The 21370-nt window shown below is 35.0% G+C and overlaps 2 protein-coding genes across 2 annotated transcripts in view; one reads left to right on the top strand and one right to left on the bottom strand.

The window, feature by feature from the left end:
• Window positions 1-4645, bottom strand: part of LOC144972755 (cadherin-87A-like) — a 79639-nt gene extending 74994 nt beyond the window's left edge. Inside the window, exons 1-3 of the mRNA XM_078914355.1 lie at window positions 4508-4645; window positions 4182-4262; window positions 3519-3545 (exon numbers count right to left, since the gene is read on the bottom strand). Of these exons, the coding sequence (XP_078770481.1) occupies window positions 3519-3545; window positions 4182-4227 (73 nt within the window). The 5' untranslated portion in view covers window positions 4228-4262; window positions 4508-4645. The remainder of the gene's footprint in view (window positions 1-3518; window positions 3546-4181; window positions 4263-4507) is intronic.
• Window positions 4646-4924: 279 nt separating this feature from the next.
• LOC144972756 (cadherin-87A-like) overlaps window positions 4925-21370 on the top strand; it is a 77301-nt gene continuing 60855 nt past the window's right edge. Inside the window, exons 1-9 of the mRNA XM_078914356.1 lie at window positions 4925-5098; window positions 7166-7232; window positions 8977-9066; window positions 13922-14079; window positions 15559-15606; window positions 15839-15925; window positions 17321-17419; window positions 18006-18146; window positions 21131-21244. Coding sequence (XP_078770482.1) covers window positions 7190-7232; window positions 8977-9066; window positions 13922-14079; window positions 15559-15606; window positions 15839-15925; window positions 17321-17419; window positions 18006-18146; window positions 21131-21244 — 780 coding nt within the window. The 5' untranslated portion in view covers window positions 4925-5098; window positions 7166-7189. The remainder of the gene's footprint in view (window positions 5099-7165; window positions 7233-8976; window positions 9067-13921; window positions 14080-15558; window positions 15607-15838; window positions 15926-17320; window positions 17420-18005; window positions 18147-21130; window positions 21245-21370) is intronic.

The following is a 21370-nucleotide window of genomic DNA, read 5'->3' on the forward strand; positions in this document are numbered from 1 at the left end:
TGACTAAAATTGACTTGAAAGTCTGAATAATGAAATTTTATTTTGAACTAGTAATCCACCTCAGTAAGATCAATGAATGCAATTTATTAAACTACTTAAATGTCACATTTTAAAATTTAAACCAATCTCATACATTAAATACCATTTTCTGAATCTTGTTCACTAAAACACTGTATCGACATGCTTCCAAAAATAGTATATCATGTACTCACCCTATTTTTCAGATAGGAAATTTCTTTTAACATATTGTATTTAGCCGTTTCTTTAGAGCCGAGACAAATGTGTTTGCCAAAGAATGAGATGAGAATAAACACTATTATGCTTTTACAGCAACCACAACCAAATCATCATCATCACAACAACTACATTGACAACAACATCGCCTTCATCATCATAAACTATATGCTGTGCATTTAATTTCTTATTATTATGAACGCTCTTAATGCAGCACCATTGCAAATAAGACTGTTGAACTAATAAACTATATTGCAAATAATAAAACAAACCACTACTGCAAACAAGAAACTAACTTATTTGTTTGCAGTACTACTACAAATAACGAAAAGGAACAAAAACTACTATAAATAGGGATAGCCTTTACATAAATGCAACGTGAAGAAATATCTACTGGCCAAAATGACAGTGTTTTGGTTAAGCCATGATGCTAAGTCTGCTACTGTTAATCCTATCTTTTTCATAAAGTTTTCGCACCAAAGTTTTGTTTGTTTTTTTTTTTTAAATCAGCAATGATGATATGAGGTGAAATATGCTTATTTGCTTTTCAGATTTTTTTTGCTGCTTACGATTCTCAAGTCAGTAAAAAGAAAAGGTAAAAGATTTAGATAAAGTATACACCTGTCCACCGCTCAGTACTGACCAATAGCTACCCTGCGAACGTGGGACTATAGGTCAGTACTGATCACATCCCAGGCCTGTTTTCAATTGGTGACCGTAAAATTGATAATTAAGATATGTGAAAGTAATATGACTATCAAAGAATGTTAGAGTAACTAAACTGAATAATTGGCCTTTAGAAAGATAGTCATCAGCACTGAGGAACAAGCACTAAGGCACATCAGATCATCCGTACTGACCAATAGCCCTAGCCAAAAACATAAGTATTTATTTTTTTATTCGAAAATGGTGTAGATGACATGATTTAAAGAATATCATTGCAGAGACACCTCAGATGAGATTAATGGAGAGAGAGAGAGAGAGAGAGAGAGAGAGAGAGAGAGAGAGAGAGAGAGAGAGAGAGAGAGAGAGAGAGAGAGAGAGAGAGAGAGAGAGAGATGTTGAGTTTAATAATGGAATGCAATGTGCTACTGAGCAGTAAATAATATATGAATAATACAGATGTCATTGTTAAGTGCTTTGAGCATGGTGTCGAATCTAAATGCACTAACTTCCTGAGAGCATGGTATAGAAATGTAATGAAATATTCACAACTGAGAGTAATAACAATTGGACTGCACTCTCTCCGAGCGCTTGTTTTTGCTTTGTTTTCACACTATCATCAACAACAGTGCATGACAAATATTTTCTAACATTATCTTTGCCGATGATACTAAGCTCTATGGAGTAGCTAATACAGAAGAGGAAAGAGAGCTTTTAGACTTGGTGTAGTCTCCTTCGCTCCTCCTCATCTATTAATGATTGGACCAATTTTTATAATTGAACTTGTTTCCTAGGGTGTTGCTTATCTCCAACTCTGCTTTGAATTTATTCAAATTTTTTGCTGATACTGTGGTTTCTTGTAGTTTATTCCAGTTATTTACAATTCTAGATGAAAAAAAGTTCCTTCTTTCATTTGTTTTAAAACGTTCTTTTTTCAGTTTCTTGCTGTTTCCTCGTGTCTGAATGTTCTTGTTTGGTTTAAGGAATCCTGCCTCTACCCTGTCTATTCCCTTTACTATTTTATATGTTTGGATCATATCTCCCCTTCTTCTCCTGTAATCTAAGGTCGGGAGATTTAATTCTTTCAATCTCTCACAGTATGTTTTGTCTTTCAGGTGTGTGATAAGTTTTGTTGCTCTCCTTTGCACTCTTTCCAAACAGTCTTTGTCTCCCTCAAACTTCGGATACCATATGCAGTTAGCATATTCCAGCTTTGATCTAACCATAGTCTTGTAGATGGTAGTCATGTGTTTTGTTTTCAGATTCTTGAAATTTCTTTTCACTATTCCGAGTGTTTTACTAGCCTTAGATTGAACATCTTTAATTTGCTTCTTGAAGTTTAGCTTCCTATCAATAAATACTCCTAGGTCTTTTTCCCCATTGGATTTCTGCAGGGGTTTTTCTTTCATTATATAGTTTGCTTCTCTGTTGTTTTTTCCTAGGTGAAGAACGGCACATTTATCTACATTGAACTCCATCTGCCATATTTCGGACCATTCTTCAAGCTTTTTCAAATCTTGTTGTAAGGTGTTTCTTTCTTCTTCTGTATTAGCTACTCCATAGAGCTTAGTATCATCGGCAAAGATTTTACATTTAGATGATAGATTGTCTGGCAAGTCATTGATATAAATCAGGAAGAGAACTGGTCCCAGTACACTTCCTTGTGGAACTCCACTTGTTACCAGTCTCTCTGTTGATGCTGTTCCATTCACTATCACTTTTTGTCTTCTATCTTTGAGGAAATCTCGGACCCATTTGACTGTCTGATCATTAATTTGATACTGTTCCAATTTCCTGATTAGGCGCCAGTGTGGAACTTTGTCAAATGCCTTTCCGAAGTCGAGGTATATGACATCTAAATTGTTGCCTAATTCCAGGTCTCTCGTCCAGTCATCCATTGTTTCAAGTAGGTTTGTTACTGTAGACCTTCCCGCCATGAAACCATGTTGATCTTTGCTGAATAGTTTGTTCTTGGTCATATGATCAACCATTTCTTCTCTAATCAGCTGTTCCATGAGCTTGCAGACGACAGATCTCAGGCTCACTGGTCTGGAGTTTTCTGGATTTTTTCTGTCTCCCTTCTTGAATATGGCTGTGACGTTAGCTTCTTTCCATTCCCTTGGTAGTCTTCCTTCTTTCATCGACTGGTTAAATATCTTGGTTAGGGGTTCTACTAGCTGCTCTGCTAAGTTTTTTAGGATGTAAGGATGAAGTTTGTCAGGTCTAGGTGATTTACTCTCCTTTAGGTTTTGTAGTCTCTTCATTACTCTCTCTTCAGTAATCGGCCATTGTGTAGTATCTATATTACTTCTTTTAGCAATATCTGGCAAGTTTTTCTGGTTCTCCACTGTAAAGACACTTGCAAAGAAGAGATTTAGCACCTCTGCCTTGTCTTCATCTTCAGATGCCCAAGTGCCATCTTCTTTTTTTATGTCACAGGTTCCCTGTCTTGTCTTCATTTATGTTTATGAAAGGGTTCCCTCTCTTTAAACCAACAGATAGGACAGATAAAAGGCCAAAAATATTAAAATAAAGCCAACCAAAAAAACAAACGAACAAACAAACAAAAAACAAAAAACAACATAAAACAATTACGATAAATTTAAATCGAGGTATACTACCTTGAACTGTGAAAAAGTTGATGAATGCTGAAAGACAAAAGATAATAAATGTTGGTCAAATTGATACAAATAGAAAACAGATATGATATGACAAAATGCTGGTATTTGGTAATTTCTACTAGTAATATCCGATAAATTAAAATCTGAATAAACAAATTTACTGGAGAGAGTGTCCAACATGATACTGTTGACTTACACTAAACTGTAATTTTTTATCATTACATTAATCATAACAAGTACTGTGAGAACTAAATAACCATCATTTGTAGCATTTTAGAGCTCTAAAAGGTTAAATTAATAAACTTGTGAAACAATATGACAGAGATATCAAAATGCAATTACGTTAGAACTATATATTTAAAATTTCGTTAATTAGAAGAGTGTCTTTTTCATTTATCGTCTTCATCTGCATTTACAGGCCGTTGGTCTCTGTCATGGAGTCCTGCCCAACTGTTTGCTGCACGACTATAAAACATTTAAATTTTGAATAGTAAAAATGAAACGCTGTACTATGGGTTCATGTTTTGTTTTAAGATACAGATTCAGATATATGCTGAGTAGGAAGAGCTAATAATTAGCCTAATTATAATTGACAGGGCTGAAAATAATTATGTTGCCCATTATTTATATAAAAATTACATCTCTCTTCAGATAAATACGTACCAAATAATGTTAAGAGAGTAAATACTCTCAGACAAGATGCATCCATGGCACTTGCTCGAGTTGAATACTATTGGCCTGTATCTGACAATAAAAGACCAGTGATAGAATAAATAATTTTAAATGATACACAAGAAACTTAATGGATGACAATCAGTAAATGTGAACAAGGCAGTCTATTAAATAAAGTTTCTATTTGCCTTTGCTTAATTAAATATCCTGGCAATGTAAAAAAATAAATAAAAATAAATTAGAAGCCACTCTATTTTAAAACTCGTAAAATTAGGGAGAATTTTACTACAAATCAACAAAATCCCGTTTATCCATACTTTTCGAAATATATTCAGAACAACCCATCCACACACTTTCCAAGAGCACACCCAAATGGAAACACACATTGATATCCATGAATGGAATATAATGATAAATAGACCAGCATACCGGTTTGACGAGTCCAAAAATAGAAACCAAAACATTTTGTGTAGCGCCGCCATATTAGTTATTAGTAAACAATAACTGCTTAAAAACATAAATTTATCATATTAGCGGGATAAATATATGGCATATGTCTTCTATTTCTAGCTAATACTCTAAAATTCTAATTTTTAAAAAATAAAAAATCATTTTTGATATATTTATGACATTTTATTTTTAACCAATTATATTGTTTGAGTCATGAAATATACGCACTGAACTTCGTTATTCGGTAATAGTTATCATGCAGTAGTTTTTCTTATCTATAGGTTGTGTTTATGTTCTGCTTTTCCACGAAAAAGTTGTCAAACCGGTTTCTACAAAGATGCGATCAGTTAAAAATAGAACGTATGTGTGTTATTGGAAGGATACGGTTTTGGTCACTCACAGAATATGGGGTGTGTATGTTGGGACTGATGTCTGCAATCGTATCGTCTTGAAGAAAAGTAAGAAAATTAATAAACACATTGATATTGGAACATCACTTTAGACTTTAGACCGTCTTGACTTTGTGAACTCATACTTCGCTCTGTATTTAATTTATTTTACTTCATACTTCATTTTAATTCGTATACAGTTGGATCGGTTGTATCATTTGTGTTCATTGATGATGTATATGATTCAACAACTCAACCCTCTTAGCAAAGAGAGAGATATTTTGGTTTGTTTTGGTCAATTACCATGTTTTCCTCTCTTCCTTGTCCTTAACATAGTTTTTTCTATTCATCAGTCTCAGTTCACGTTTAATCTTTAACTTTAAATTATTTTCATTGTGACCATTTTACAATGAAACATATTTTGTCGCTAACGCTAGATGAGAAAAGTGGCAGACTGACAAGGGAGTATGTACACTAGCAATGGACAAAAGTAAGCACCAATGACCAATACGTTCAAAAATATGAATTTTCTCCCCAACCGATTTTACTATTGAATCGCTTGAGACAGATTTCGTTTCATCCATTGGTTGAACCGACTAAGCTCAACAGACAGATCCCCGTTGTTTCAGACAGGACTATATTTATACCACTTTGAAAGCATATCAAATTGACAATTGTGTTGTTTTAGATTGGGGCATTGTTGGTGTTTGACTTGTAGTTGTGGTCTCATATATTTTGAGCGTTTTTCTGCACCTTATTCACAATAAATAATATAAAGGAAATGATTAAAGAAAAGCATCCAGTGAAGTGGGTGTTATCCATATACATTTAGTTCGTGTTCAAGTTCAACGTCTTTTATCTGCAAAAGGCGGATTGCCCATCACCCCAAATTTTATATAATTATGTGGTGACTTTCTCCATTATTGTGTTATTGAGTTGAACGATAAATGTTTAATAGTTGATCAAATTTGTTGTTGGTAATATCTAGGATTTCTGGCGGGAGAGTGCTCTATTCCTTGATAGTTCTGGGGATATATATATATATATATATATATATATATATATATATATATATATATATATATATATATATATATAGCGATATATATATATATATATATATATATAGCGATATATATATATATATATATATATATATATAGCATATATATTATATATATATATATATATATATATATATATATATATATATATATATATATATATATATATATATATAGACACATAGATATATAGATTGATAACAGGGAAGGAATTTCGTAGTTTCACAGCATGCCTAAAGAGGTGATTTTGACCCTAACTAAAGATACTATAACCTGATTAAACATAATGTTTGCCATCACTTTCAGTATCGAAACTGATTGGAAACACAGTAAGTAATAATGGCATCGGCAACTGACGCAGCGAGTTGTTTTTGAAATAAGAAAAATCACAACCTTTATAAAGTTGAAACTTATCTTAAATAGTAATGTTTATTGGACATTGCAACTAATTGAGAGGCCATAAAATTAAGTTTACAATAAAAATGCTGTGAATCTACAGAAGTCCTCCCAATAACAGATAGATAGATGGATAGATAAACATGCCATGCATCATAATTCTAATCCATGCTTCTCAGCATCAGGTAAATTGTCCGAGTAGTCCATTAGTAAAATACAAAGTCAACACTTGACCAACCAAACAATTAACAAGCCATTTTGAATATTGTAGTAAGAAGTAAGAGCTTGGAAAATGAAGGCAAGACAGGAAGAAATAACACACAACAATGAACGAACTCACTGGGGCACCTAAGAGGTTACCCAACATGAAATCAATTTACAACAACTCAATGGCCAAACTGGAACATATATAAACACATTCCCACAATTTTATGTTATTGCTATGAAATCTTTTCCCCGCCTGTATACTGATAAGACACATTAAGAGAAATGAATCTTTGATTTGAAAATTCATTGTTAGGTCTACCTGACAAGTTGGACTTTAGTTTCGGTCTCATACTTTGTGAGCGTTGAATTGGAAAGAGGTCATAATGATCTGGTCTTGCCTTTATTTCTTTCGTTTGTTTTGTCAATTTATATAATTCATTTCCATTTATACATTTTTCCTGTCTTTCAGACCCATCTGCTTATCCAAGTGGCAATGGGACCGCTGGTGTTCTGTGTCACATTGGCCCTTCTGCAAGGTAATAAATATTCAATTGTCAAACTAGGGGGTTGCAGTACCAGAGAATAAACTGATAGTTCTCAATGGTGAAAGTTGAAACGTCACCTGCAGAAGGCATAACTGATAATCTGATTGAATATAATCTTGATGGCACATTTACTCATCAAAGTGATTTGTTGAGGGTTTGGATGGTTAAATGTTAATTACATGCCTTTTTTTAACCTCTGGAATGAGACATCCAATGTTTGCCATCATTTTGCTAGTCTACTTTTATCTTCATATCTATTCATCTGTTATTTCTTTTAAATTTTATTTTATTTATTTATGAAAAATTCATTTTTTTTACATAATTCCTTTAAATTTATCCCTTTATCAATTAATTAGTTTATTTATTTACTTATATATATATATATTTATGTTAGGTACATTCTCCATTTTGTGCGATCACTTTTCACAGATCCACAAAATGCGCAACAATTTATACGGAGGAGGGTGGTGGAAATATTAGTAAGCTTGTTAAGATGATGTTATTGTTGATGACATTGATGGTGATGATGATTATGATGCTATATATGTGTGTGTTCAATGCATTATGTTGGGATGGTTCTTCATGGAGGATCCCCTGTAGTGATGATAAGTCATTCACTGTAATGAATACTACAGGTAGTGCACAGAGACAGTGCACTTCAGGAGGTTAATTGCTAGTTGAGCATTGGCTGATATGTGCTTTGATAAATATGTTTTGTTGATCATAATATGCTCAATTTTAGTTTTTCTTTGCTGAACCAGACTATTAAATAGCTGGAATTAATCAATGTCGTCCGGAAAGTTGTTTCTGAAAGACCAGGTCTGCAACAGTAGATAAAAAAATAATAATAATTGTAGAGCGCACGATATCCTCAACAATGAGTCTCTTAGTGCTTTGAATTACATCATCACAAAACAATATTTAAAGTACATGACATCAAAAAAGAATTTTTTTCCAGGATTTCTTGAAAGCAGACAATGATTTGGATTTTGGGATGCTCTGTGGAATGGTGTTCCATACAGATGGACCAAAATGAGAAAAGAACCTTGTTCCCGCCTTTGTATGAATGCGTGGGATAGCCAGATGGGTGGTGTCATTGGAGGAATGCAAAGGTCGGGTTGTCGAATATTTGTTAAGGAGTTCTTGAGGTAGGGAGGGGCAGTGTTTTCCAGACGTCGTTAAACTAGTACACAAGCTTTGAATTTGACCCTTTTCTCAACAGGCAGACAGTGTAATCTTCGAAGGAGAGGTGTGGCATAGTCAACTCCTTCAAAAGACCAATCTGGCAGCATTATTTTGGACCGTCTGCAGCCGCTTGAGCTTATTTTCCGAGACACCAAACAACAGAGCATTACAGTAACCCAGCTTTGAAAATAAAAGAGAAACCACAAGTTTCCTGTTATCATCATCAGAAAAGAACTGTCGAATAGCTCCAATTTTTTTCAGATGACACATCAATGATTGGATCATTGTCTTAATTTGATGGTCCATCGACAGCTCTGAATCTAAGAATGCCCCAAGATTTTTTACCTTGTCAACCTCTCCTACATTTAATTTCTTCTCGTTCCAAAATCTTCTGTTTCCTACATACATCATCTCCGTTTTGTCAACCTCAGCCTATTTCCACCCATCCATTTTTCACATGTACTAATGACATATAGTAAGCAATTGTTGCAAAAACTATCATAAATTCCAGTATAATTACTATTGCTTTTCTCATTCTTCCCTTCTTTAGTGGGCCATGTCTTTGGTGATGAAAATATTCCACAATTTCGTGATGTTTCAGCATTGGACCGTCGATTCTTGAGTGAAGATTTTAAAATCGGTAAGTGATTGCCATTGACTAAAAGCTGTCATTTTATCTGGTTAGAATTGTACTAAATTTTAATTTTAAAACTTTAAATTACATGGTTTTGACAGGTATTTGGAATTATATTGACCTGAGAGCCAGTAGACTAAGTCTAAGGGATCCTTCCTCTTGGTCAATAAATTTTCAACGAAATAGATGCACAACCGAGCAGGTCCTTGCCCTCACCTCCTTAATTGAAAATGGATTTGAAAAGAAATTAAAAATAGGCACAGTGTTTAATGATCTCTCTGCTACGTATGACACAGTGTGGACTGGTGACTTGATGCTGAAACTTGCAAAAATAAGTCCATGCAGAAAAATCTTGAAACTGCTCTCATACATGACAGGAGCTAGAAATTTCCATGTGGTACTTGGTGGCAACACCAGCAAAGTTAGAAGAATAAAAAATGGAGTACTACAAGGCTCAGTCTTAGCACCAGCATTGTTTAACGTCTACATAAGCGACATGCCTCAAACAACTTCCACAAAACTAGGATATGCAGATGACTGGGCCTTAGCATACCAATCAAGAAACTGGGAAGCTATAGAAACAACGCTTAGCAAAGACACCATGGCCATGAAAAGGTATTTTGACAGATGGTATTTAAAAATGAATACGACAAAAACAGTTGCAACTGCATTTCATCTTAACAACAGGGAATCAAAACGAAAACTGATGATCAAGATTGATGACATAACACTACCAACTGATCAAAATCCAAAATACCTCGGAGTGACACTGGATAGACAACTGACCTATAGAACCCATCTTGAGGGTACAGCAAGAAAGATAGGGAAACGAAACTGTCTACTCAGAAAACTGGCAGGAACAACATGGGGAGCATCGCAAACTCTTCTCAGAACATCAACCCTTGCCCTTTGTTACAGTGTGGCAGAATATTGTGCTCCTGTTTGGACGAGAAGTGCCCATACAAACCTTGTTGATGCGAAACTAAGAGACTCGATGCGAATAGTATCTGGATGCCTGAAATCAACTCCAACACAATGGCTGCCAGTCATGAACGCTATAGAACCACCCCACTTGAGGTGAGAGGATGCAACACAGAAATGGATACCCAGAGCTGAAGAAGATAGTGGAACTCCTCTGCAAACCATATACAAAACTGCGCCCCCAACATCAAGACTAAAATCTCGTTCACCTTTCTACCTATCAAAGAAAGAAAACTACAACACGCAAGAAGCCTGGTGCGAGGAATGGAAAAGGAATAAACCAACAGGAGGGGAACTAATTGAAGATCCCTGTAAAAGTCTCCCAGGTCTACAGGATCAACCAAGAAAATACTGGGTAGCTGCAAATAGATTACGGTCAAAACATACAAGAACAGCTGCCAACATGCACAAATGGGGGCTCCAAGAATCACCAACATGCCCAAAGTGCAACCAAGCACCACAAGATGCAAACCACCTCGTACTAGATTGCCCAGAGACAAAACTTGAAGGGGGATTTGAAACCATCAACAAATGTGATGATGACTTCCGAACCTGGATTGATACCTTGAACATAGAAGTGTAGCCGAACGATACTACTACTACTACTACTAATAAATTACCAATATCAGTCAAAAATCATATTTTCACACTTTATTCTTATGAATAAGAAATTTTTTTAAAAAATGGTTTACTTGAATTGGATCTTTTCGCGCACTACATAAGCAATTGCTCACTATATATCTTACCCATATTTTAATAGAAACAAAGAGAAAAGGGGGTATGATATATATTAATGTATACTATAAGTTCGATGTCCCAGTTTACATCAGAAAAATAAATATCTATTGATAAAGCTCACAGTGATGAAATGGGGATCCATAAGTCCTGGATTAATAAAGCTTTCGGGTGCTTTTAAGGACAATTATTCATTCTTAAACATGAACATGGTAAGGCACTTTGAGTATTATATTAATTTTTATTAATGTACCTTACATCTTTTCTTCTTCTTCTTAATATTATTATTATATTATTATTATATTATTATTGCACAGTCGACTCCGCTCAATCGCACACCTGTTGGAGAATGGGTTAGTGTGTCGTTTAAACGGAGAGGGGAAAAATAGCACTTAAGCACCGCTTTCATGTGCCCTTCCCCTCTGAGTTTTCTGTGGGCTTGGGACAATCACATTCAAGACATGACCTCATTAGGATACGTTTTCTTATTTTCTTTTTAAAAATGTTTTTGGAGGTTCTTTTCTTTAAATAATTTTCTTTCCTTTTCATGTTTTATCGACATCAAAATTAACATTGTTTGTAAGAATAATAATTGTGAAGCATCAGCATCATGTTTTTCGTCATGTTATTTTTTAAATGACATTGTGTCGACCTTCCATATCGAGATTCAGTCTTCTGATAGGGAGAAAGACGTGCCTTGATTTGATGCCAGTTCAGTTGCCTTTTGATTGATTAGGTCTCCAGTCAGACGAGCTCTTGGTTTAACTTATCACCCATCTACATAACAAGGCATTTTCAACGATATCTTGCTGGCAACCTCTCTGTTGTTTACATCCCAGATTTGATCTATTACTCGCTTTGACTGCAATGTCATCCTCGTTTTTTAGCTAACAAGAGAATTGGATTTTTGAAACACTGTTCTTCACCGCTAGCTCGCCTTGTTTTTCCTGTGGAATTGATTCTGCATCTGCAATCAGTTAAAATTTCTGTTGAAGAGTGAGATCTTGGAGCTTTTCTGTAATGATACTAAATTGTGATGACACGATCTTTTGTAAGTGGTGCAGTCTTTTTGTTTTTTAAATTTCAAATGAGGCAATGACCATATAAGGCAATTCAATTTAAATTTATTTAAATCTTATTTGTCAGATTTATTCATTAATGAACATATGGGTAAACAATTCAAAGACTTGGACAGTGCCCGTATGGATCAATCAAAAGATGAGACACAAATCTCTTCTGTAATGCTTACTTATTGTTCACAGCCCAGTAGAGGAAAACAATGTATTGCAATCGAGTGGTCAGACAATGTAAACAAACAGCATCATTGAGTGGACTGCTATCGCGTTTCAAACCTAGTGATGAAGACAGCGAGGGTTGAGTCAGTAGCCCGTAGTGTCAGGGAATACTTTGTTGTCAACAAGCATTGCCCGTCTGATCTAGTCAGGGTCAGAGGGACAGTGGAATTGTATTGATGGGAAAACTTTTCATGCTTGATATGATGTTAATGTGCATAAATGGTTTAATGAGAAACACATGTTCATTACTTTTTGTGTATTTTTAAAGATATTTTTCAGCAATCAAGGTGTCGCGGTTAAGTGGAGAAGGTATGGAGTGGTGGGTAGCTCATACAGTAGAGTGACACTCTCCCCAGCCAGGCGGAGTTATCGTACCAGTAGGGTCGCGGGTTCGAGCCCCCACTGCTGCTGCGAAATTTTTATTCTCTATTGTCTTCTAGCACTTTTCTACTCACTTCATTTCTTGTTATTAACAAAGGTATTGTAGTGTGATTTGTAAAGTAAAAACAAATGTTTTATGGCCTTTTGTTCAAAGATTTATCATAATCTCTTGATGTAGTGAGTGGTATGGTTAATATTGTAAGCCTTTAAAATTATTTTTGGAAAAGGACTATTCATTATATTTGTATAAAAGAATTAAGTTATATATATAATGTTACGTAACTATGATATCATATATTTTTTTGTTTGCATTTTGTCCAATGGAATGATGCATTTTCTTCCTTTTTGACACTTTGCCATTATCCTCACTGATTGTTATTATGCTCTAAATCAACACTTTAAAGGGAAAAATTGGAAGTGATAGATTGATCACTGATGGAATACCATTATCTCAGACAAGAAACTGGTGATAGATGTAGTTACTTTTGAATCCTTTAAAAAAAAATCACCCTTACTTTAAGCAATTGATAAGTTGTGCATGATGTATGTTTCTTGGGAGCTGCTGTTGTAAAAGTCAGGGTAATGGGGGATAATATGATACAGGAAGGGCGAGACTTGGAAGACAGTGAGTCATGGTATGGAGGTAAAATTGCTCTGCGACAGCTTGGATGTCTTTTACAAAAAGATGATTTTAGGAAAACATGGATTATGAAGCAAAGGTAAATGTTAAAGAAAAAAAATAGAAATGCAAATTATTTGCTGGTGATTGGTTTGTCATGTCGGCAAAATTGGGATTAAGATTGTGAGTACAGTGCAGCCTCGATATAACGACATCGTCGGGACCGGGAAAACGTGTCGTTATAGAGGGATGTCGTTACAGAGAGGTTTCCTATGTGTTTAGATCAGGAGGCGTTTTGGGTCTTGTGTAGTGAATGTATACACCCATTTTCCCTTTGTAGTTTATCCGGGCTTGGGACCGGCAATGAATGGAGAGTGGACAAAGGATTTATAAACAGTCCAGTGTTGACCTGTCACAGGCATTCATTGGGTGAAAGGCGAGCCTTCTGATTGGTGAAAGGCGAGCCTTCTGATTGGCTGCGGTGTTGTACAAATGTGACTATTGATTGGCTGAAAAAGAAGCGTTTTCATTGGCTACAATAAGAACTAGCTCTGGGCTTATTACGAGTAGACAACATACATAGAATGGAAGATACCACTTGTAATAGTGACGAACAATTTCATGGTAGACAAACACCTTCAAGGTTTGTCGGACCAGAAATGTCGTTATACAGGGGTTTTGCTGAAATGTACGTCGCTATAGAGGGGTTTTTATTACTAATGATATATAGTAAAATAAAATGGGACCTAAGTACCATGTCGTTATACAGGGAATGTCGCTATAACGGATGTCGTTACATCGGGGTTGCTCTGTATTTAGATGGTGACCATTTATAACCTTCTGTCCACAGGTGATGTCGTTGGGGTCATTGATGCTTTTGATCCTGATGGGACCAGTGTTGAATATTTCATCCGTGGCGATGGTGCGCAATACTTTGTAATTGACAGGAGTGATGGCACTGTCACCTTGCAGAAACAACTTGAATTTGACACCAAACCAGAGGAGCGAGTATGTATATTTTGATATTAGCTGGTTATTTAGGTTCTCACAGAATTTGCAGGTATTGACCTCCCATGGTGGACAGGAGGTCACTTGCTGTGTCTTCTATCCTCCTATACCTGGTTTCGGAGTTGCTTTCTTTGTCTTGGAATGGGATTACTTGGTTTTGTCCTGGTCCTTGGCTGGGAGGGAACAGTCAAATGTATCGTGGTAGTTTTTGGAGGTAATTTTTTTTTCCTAGTAAATCATCTCTTATGTATTGATAATCATATATTTTTTTAACATATCTTGTAAACATTTGAGTGTATTTCTCTTAGTTAGATCCTGTGCTTGTGTCAGGATGAGACATTTAGGTGATCTCAAACACTGATAGTGTGCTCTTGGAATCTACATCTTTTCCCTCTTTGAACCAATTCTCCTTCGTCTTACTTTTTCTTGGGTGCCTTTATTGTAATTCTATAACTTTTTACTATCCTATTTTCTTCCATTTTAAAGGCACTGATATGACCTAAATTTGTTGCAATAAAACCTTTAAAAGCAAACGGACATTATTGGGGACCTGTGCGTGTGTCAGGAGGAGACTTTTAGGTGGTCTCAATCTATGCCCAATGTTAGCGTGCACTTGGAATCTACATCTGTTCCATATTTGTGCCATTTCCCTTTCTCTTATTTTTGTTGTGTGCTTTTAATTGTAAATCTATAACTTTTTTAACTGTTCCATTTTCTTTCTTTTTACTGGTGCTGAGATATGTTGCAGGAGAGGTAAAACCCTTAAAAACAAACAAACCACCTAATGCACTGCGTGGCTTTGAGCAGGTCGCCTCACCCAAGCTTACACTGCAGTGTGGCTGATTCTTAGGATATTTTGTTCTACACTCAAAATAGACTTAAAAGAAAAAAAATCCTATATTTGTTCCTTTTTTTTTTTACCATATCAAAGGTTATTCAACACTTATTGCAGTCAATTTTCTTCCATTTCTAATCACATCAACCCTGCACCTTTGGATTCTTTCTTTCCTGACTTTTTAGAGATCAGAAGGGTCCTTTGAAAGAAAATTCTTCTGGAATTTTTGTTGTTGTTGATATTTACCAATGAGTAATATTGCTGAGTTGTTTTTATTTTTTTTTTATTTTTTCGTTTGTGAAGCCATCAATAACACTTATTGCACATAATAAGCCATAATTGTATGCTTTGATTTGATATGAATGAAAGAGGTATATCCTTCCTACGGTTTTTGAAATGATAATGATGTTACTTTATTTTTCTGCAGACACTCATATTTTTAAAAAAATTATATAGTACACTCTAAAATAATTATAATAGGGTTTCTATTGTTTTAAATTTTAGTATGCACTCATAAATAGTGACATATTATTCTGATAACATCAATAGAGTATTGGTAAATTAAAGGATACCTTTACCAGCCATATTTGATATTTTTTGATAATGCTAAACTTTATCTATTCTTTCCTTATTTCTTTATTCAGGAAATTCGATTGGAGGTTGTGGTCCGAGATAAAGATCTTCAGGAAAATGTGGGTATTCTACTCTACTTTGACATTAGAATTAGTTAAAACATGCTCTCAGTTGCGCATTTCAAATAAAATAGTTAAAACATATTGAAAATGGTGTTAAATCGAGGCTTACTCAGTACATATATCAATTGAAATGGTTTGGGAAGTCAATTTAAATCTGTTTTGTTTGTATGAAATTTTGAATTAGTTAGAAATGATTGTATTCATTCAACTTTTTTCTTGCTTGTTTTAGATCTTTCAAGGTACAGTGTTTGTTACAGATGCAAATGACTTGAGGCCAGAGTTTGATAAACAGGATATCTTCATGGAACTGAGTGAAGTAAGTTTTGTTTATTTTTATATTGCATGACATAAATCCTATTTGATGAACCATGGATAAAAATAAATCAGACATGAAATTTGAAACCCCGTGTTATGATTGTGATCTTCTTTCTGTGCAGCTATGTGGTCTGGTGGTATATCCCTCGCCTTTGGATTGGAAGGTACTGGGTTTGAGTCCCGAACAGCGCATAGTTGAGTCCTTGGAAAAGGCTTTTTAGTCACACTCTTTCACCGTACTCGGTGTAAAATGAGTTTCTGACCATTAACAGCGTTGGCTATGTCCAAAAAAACCCACCTATACTATTGCCTAACAGGCGTCCTGTCTCGTCCTATATATTAAGTGTTGTTGTTGGCTAGGGACCCCTTGTAAAATTATTTGAGCACGTTTAGAGGATATTACACTATATAAAAGCTCAAGTTTTTTTCATGTGTTTGTGCAATTATAAGATTCTCGAACACCTGTGTTTGAACTTTTGAAAAGTTTCCAATCTCACTGGATGAAAACGAGTTCAAAACTTCAAGTGCAGGAGTTCAAGAATCTTATTATTATACCCCTCTTATGACCTCACCTATAATATTTCTCATCAAAATGTATCCCTGGCGGGGTTCCCGACCTCCCATAGTGGGCAGGGAGGTTGCTCAGTGTGTCTTCTTTACCCCCATATTTGTTTTCCAATTGCTTTTTGCCTTTGTCTTGGAATGAGATTATTTGGTTTTGTCCTTCCCCTTGCCAGAATGCTTGGCTTAGAGGGAAACAGTCAAATGTATAGTGTTAGTTTTGGTAGATGATATTTTTTTTTTGTCTTGTAAATCATGTCTCTGTTATCATGTATTATTTATATATATATATATATATATATATATATATATATAATATATATATATATATATATATATATATATATATATAATATATAATATGATGTAAACACTTGAGTGTATTCCTCTTAGTGGAGATTTGTGCTTGTGTCAGGATGAGACTTGATATTGATAGTGTGCTCTTGGAATTTACATCTGTTCCCTATTTAAACCATTCTCCTTTGACTTACTTTTTATAATGTGCTTTCAATTGTAAATCTGTAATGTTTATGACTATCCCATTTTCTTCATTTTTGCTGGCACTGAAATGTCCTTAATGTGTTGCAAGCACCATAAACCCTTTGAAACATAAAGACAAAACGCATCATTTCTACAATGATTGGTTCTCAAATTTAACAATTTAACTTTACACATTCATATTAATTCATTCATTACACATTATTCGTCAAAATCTATTTTGCTACTACTACTGCTACTACTACTACTACTACTACTACTACTACTACTACTACTACTACTACTACTACTACTACTACTAATGTATATTGCAAGTATTTTGACTTTGTTTTCCCAGGACACTAAACCAGATCACTTCGTTTCTGATATCATTGTGACTGACACCGATACAAAGAATGCCATCCTCTCAGTGGAGTGCTTGGGAAGCAGCCCCAAGGTAAGCATTACATTGTGCCAATAGAGTAGATGAAGAATCTATGCTGAGTCAGAATTAAGTTGGCAAATTTCAATTCGCTGTAAATGAAGAATAATTTGTTCAAATTCGATGAACATAGTACAAATGAAAACACTATTTTATCAAGAACAATCCATGTAGCCGGAGTTTATCCCGGTTTCCATAGCTTGAAACGGACAATAGCAATTACTTGCTATCCTTTGGATAGGATGCTAGTCTATCACATAGTACTTTCTGCCAGATCTAACAGAGCCAGCTACCCAATCACTGTTAGGTGGACAGGGGGTGGGGGTCAGAAAAAGTCTGGACTGCACCTGGAATCGATTTCAGTCCCTTTGTTTGTGAAGCGTAAGAATAACTGGCACAGTTGGTTATAAGATAGTCTTTCTCATTAAATTTCAAATATTTATGTTTCTTACAATTAATTATCATGATGTCTTGATTGTTTTATGATTTTATTTTCCACGAATTAAAATTCACAGGTGAATTGATAGATTAAACTTACAATTAAGTAAATGAAAGATGTTTTCTTATTTTTTATATTTACCATTAATTATTTACTAAACAGTTTGCTGATGCTTGTGACAAATTCGGTCTCTTCTCCAAACCATCTGACATCAGTAATAAAGGATGGAAAGGACAATTACGATTGGTCAAGTCACTTGATTATGAGTCCCGCAAAAGTTATGCTATTCTTCTTATTGCAAAGGTTTGTACTTTCCCATTTTATTTCCCCCCATTATTTAAATATATAAATCAGATTATTCTTATAGACCTGTAAATTCTCAGTCAATTAACTGAAATCAGTCAATTTGTCAAATTCAAATATTTAAAAAAGGAAAGAAATAAAAAAAGAAAGAATTCACAAATCGTAGTCGAATGTCCGTAAAATAATTAGGAGTGTTCCACAGCGCTACGCATAGCTCATGGGACCGTTTATATTAACGATGTATATATTGCCAAGACAAAGCGACGCTTTTTATAAAAGGCGTGTCTGAACACTTCCCTGGGTATTTTCACACATCCTTCGTTAAATTATTTTTTCACTTTCCAATCCGTTGTGATTCCAACTGTAGCCAATTTTAACTGAGCCTCCGAGCGATAAATTTCACTGTTTCATCTAAGCCAAAATTGACCACATTTACCCTTCGAGTCTCAAAACTATGATAAAGTAAATTGCGAAATGCCGCAAGTCCGTTATGTAGACATCTTCAAATCGAAAGGTAGAATAGATTGCTACAAGCACATTTCGATTGCCTCACGTTGTAAACAAACTGGTTGACCGTTTCTTCACTGATTGAGTACCTGATCATAAGGAACAATGGTAAGTAGCCTAATTAATTCCCGTGCAAATCAGGACGTTTTCTGGCATTGTTTTGCTCAAGCCCAAGCGAGCTTGCTGTTTTGTGGCGATTTACCTTCATTTCGATTCTTTGAATTTTTCCGCTACGCCTGCCGAAGTTTCTTCTTGATAATTCACTTCTACTTAATAATTCAGTGTATTGGCCTGAAGTCATATTTATTTAAGCTTTTTTTTCTCTGTCATTTACTGATTGAAAATCAAGTTTGCTCATTGCTACATTATTCTAATGTTCTCACAATGGCTGAGCTGTCTGTTCGTGGATCGCAATTCAGACTTGTCGAGCATCGATAAAGATGTGAGTCCCGTGAGGAATAAATTCAATTGGTCATGGCTAGAAGTTAAAGATGATAATGGTGATTATTTTTCTATGTCAAAAAAATTCCAGAGGCAGGAATATGACTTTGATGAAGTCATCTTTACCTATATGAATGACATGCTTATTAGCATTCCTTCTACATCAAATTATGGCAGTCATACTTCCAGTAAGAAATAACACCCACTATTTTGATATATTGTATTTATCACTCTCCTCTCCAATGATGCCCTTATTTAAAAAAAAAAATAATTGAATCTTCAGTTTGTCGAAGAGTTTCAGTCAATTTTTATAGAGCTCATTTACAGGTCTATTCTTATGAGGTATAGAGAGCAATTATGTTTGGGTTTAGGGACTGGAAATTTAATCCAATCTGCAAAGGATCTGGGTGGGGTCTTCTGACCTCCCATGGCGGGCAAGAGGTCACGCTTCTATCCCCTTATATATCTTTTTTTAGTTGCTTTCTGTCTTTGTCTTGGAATGGGATTACTTAGTTTTGTCCTAACCCTGGCCGGAGTACTTGGCTGAGAAGGAAACTGTCAAATGTATAGTTTCAGTTCTGAGAGATGATATATTTTTCCTTGTAAATCATCTCTCTGTTATGTATTGCTCTATTTGAAGTTTTGTATGTATTCCGTAAGCATTTGAGTGGGATCCTGTGCTTGTGGCTGGATGAGACTTTTAAGTGATCTCAAACTGTGGTTATACGGTCTTGTGGTATGACACTCGCTTTTGGGTCAGAAGGTCCTGGGTTCGAGCTTCGCTTGGGTACATAGTTGAGTCCTTGGAAACGGCTCTTTACTCACATCTCTTACTTTACTCAGGTGTAAAATGAGTACCTGGCCATTAACAGTATTGTCTTTGTTGGAAAAAAAATTGTAATATCGCCTTACAGGTATCGGGTCTTGTTCTACATGTTGCGCTTTTGGTCAGGAACCCCTTGTAAAGTGTTTTGAGCAAGTTTAGTGGATATTGCGCTATATAAAAGCTCACATGAAACTATGCACATTGATAGTATTCTCTTGAAATCTGCATCTGTTCCCTATTCAAACAATTCTTCTTTGTCTTACTTTTTTTTTGTGTGCTTTCAAATGTCAATCTATAATTTTTTGACTATCCCATTTTCTTCATTTTTACTGACGCTGAAATGACCTGAATGTGTTACTAGCGCTGTGGAACCACATAAACCCATTCTTTCATACTTTCATACACAATAAACTTAATTTTTAAAATCATTTTTCCCTTTGACCTTGGAGATGAAATTATTTTGGTCTGATATGGAGCAATCTTCATGCTAAATCTATATATCTTTGAATTTCTTTAAAATCATAATTTTTAAAACTTCTCAAACTGAATTATACCTATCTTGGTTGTTGTAAATTTCCTGTTTGATGTTAACTGCGCAACACTTATTTATTAAAATATTAAGAAAACATTTGCAAATTTAGATAATACAAATTTTTCTTTTGAATGCTTGTCAAATTTTCTTAGAATCTCTGTTTGAATGTTCTAATCTCAAACTAAAGCAAGTCTATAGTAGTACTTCAGAGTCATTTGGCCTATGGAGCCGGAGTTTTTTCCAGTTTTCTGTAGCGGGAAATGGACACTAGTAATTGCTTGCTACCCTCTTGGATATAACACAAGTTTATTGCAAAGTAATTTCCACCAGATTTAAGAGATCCAGCTACCCAATCACTGTTGGGTGGGGGGATGGAAACAAATCTCCACTGCTCTGGGATTGATCTCAGTGTTTACATGTGAAACGAAAGCTCTACCAACTGACCTATTGGAACCTTCAAAAAAGCACAAATTCTAAGTCATTGTAGCAATGGTTAGCTAATCGGGACAATACCAATAGAATCCATATTTGACATGCTCTTCTCTAATCGCATAATAGAACATTTCACAGACTGATTTGCTTTGGGTTTTTTTTTTTTTACATATTCTCTGTCAATATAGGATATTTTTGTAACATGGCCATTGAGTTTATGCTTGACATATTGCTCTCTTTTTACAGGATGGTAAATTTAACAGAACAAATGAGGTTCATATTGAGGTGAAAGACATTAACGATAGTCCTCCTGTGTGGGAAGGTGTAAGACCGGTGATCATCAACGAGGAAGTTGATAATGTGAGTAGAAACGTAATACAGAGCTTTTGAAAGCCTGACATTTTTATTGCATAATTGGGATATAGAGAAATTTAGAAAAATTCAATTATTTTCCTCAGGATTAAATATTTTAAAGGCAAATTATCG

The sequence above is a fragment of the Berghia stephanieae genome, chromosome 5 (assembly GCF_034508935.2).
Source record: "Berghia stephanieae isolate SIO BIC M18660-M18661 chromosome 5, UCSD_Bste_1.3, whole genome shotgun sequence".
Classification (NCBI taxonomy): Eukaryota; Metazoa; Mollusca; class Gastropoda; order Nudibranchia; family Aeolidiidae; genus Berghia; species Berghia stephanieae.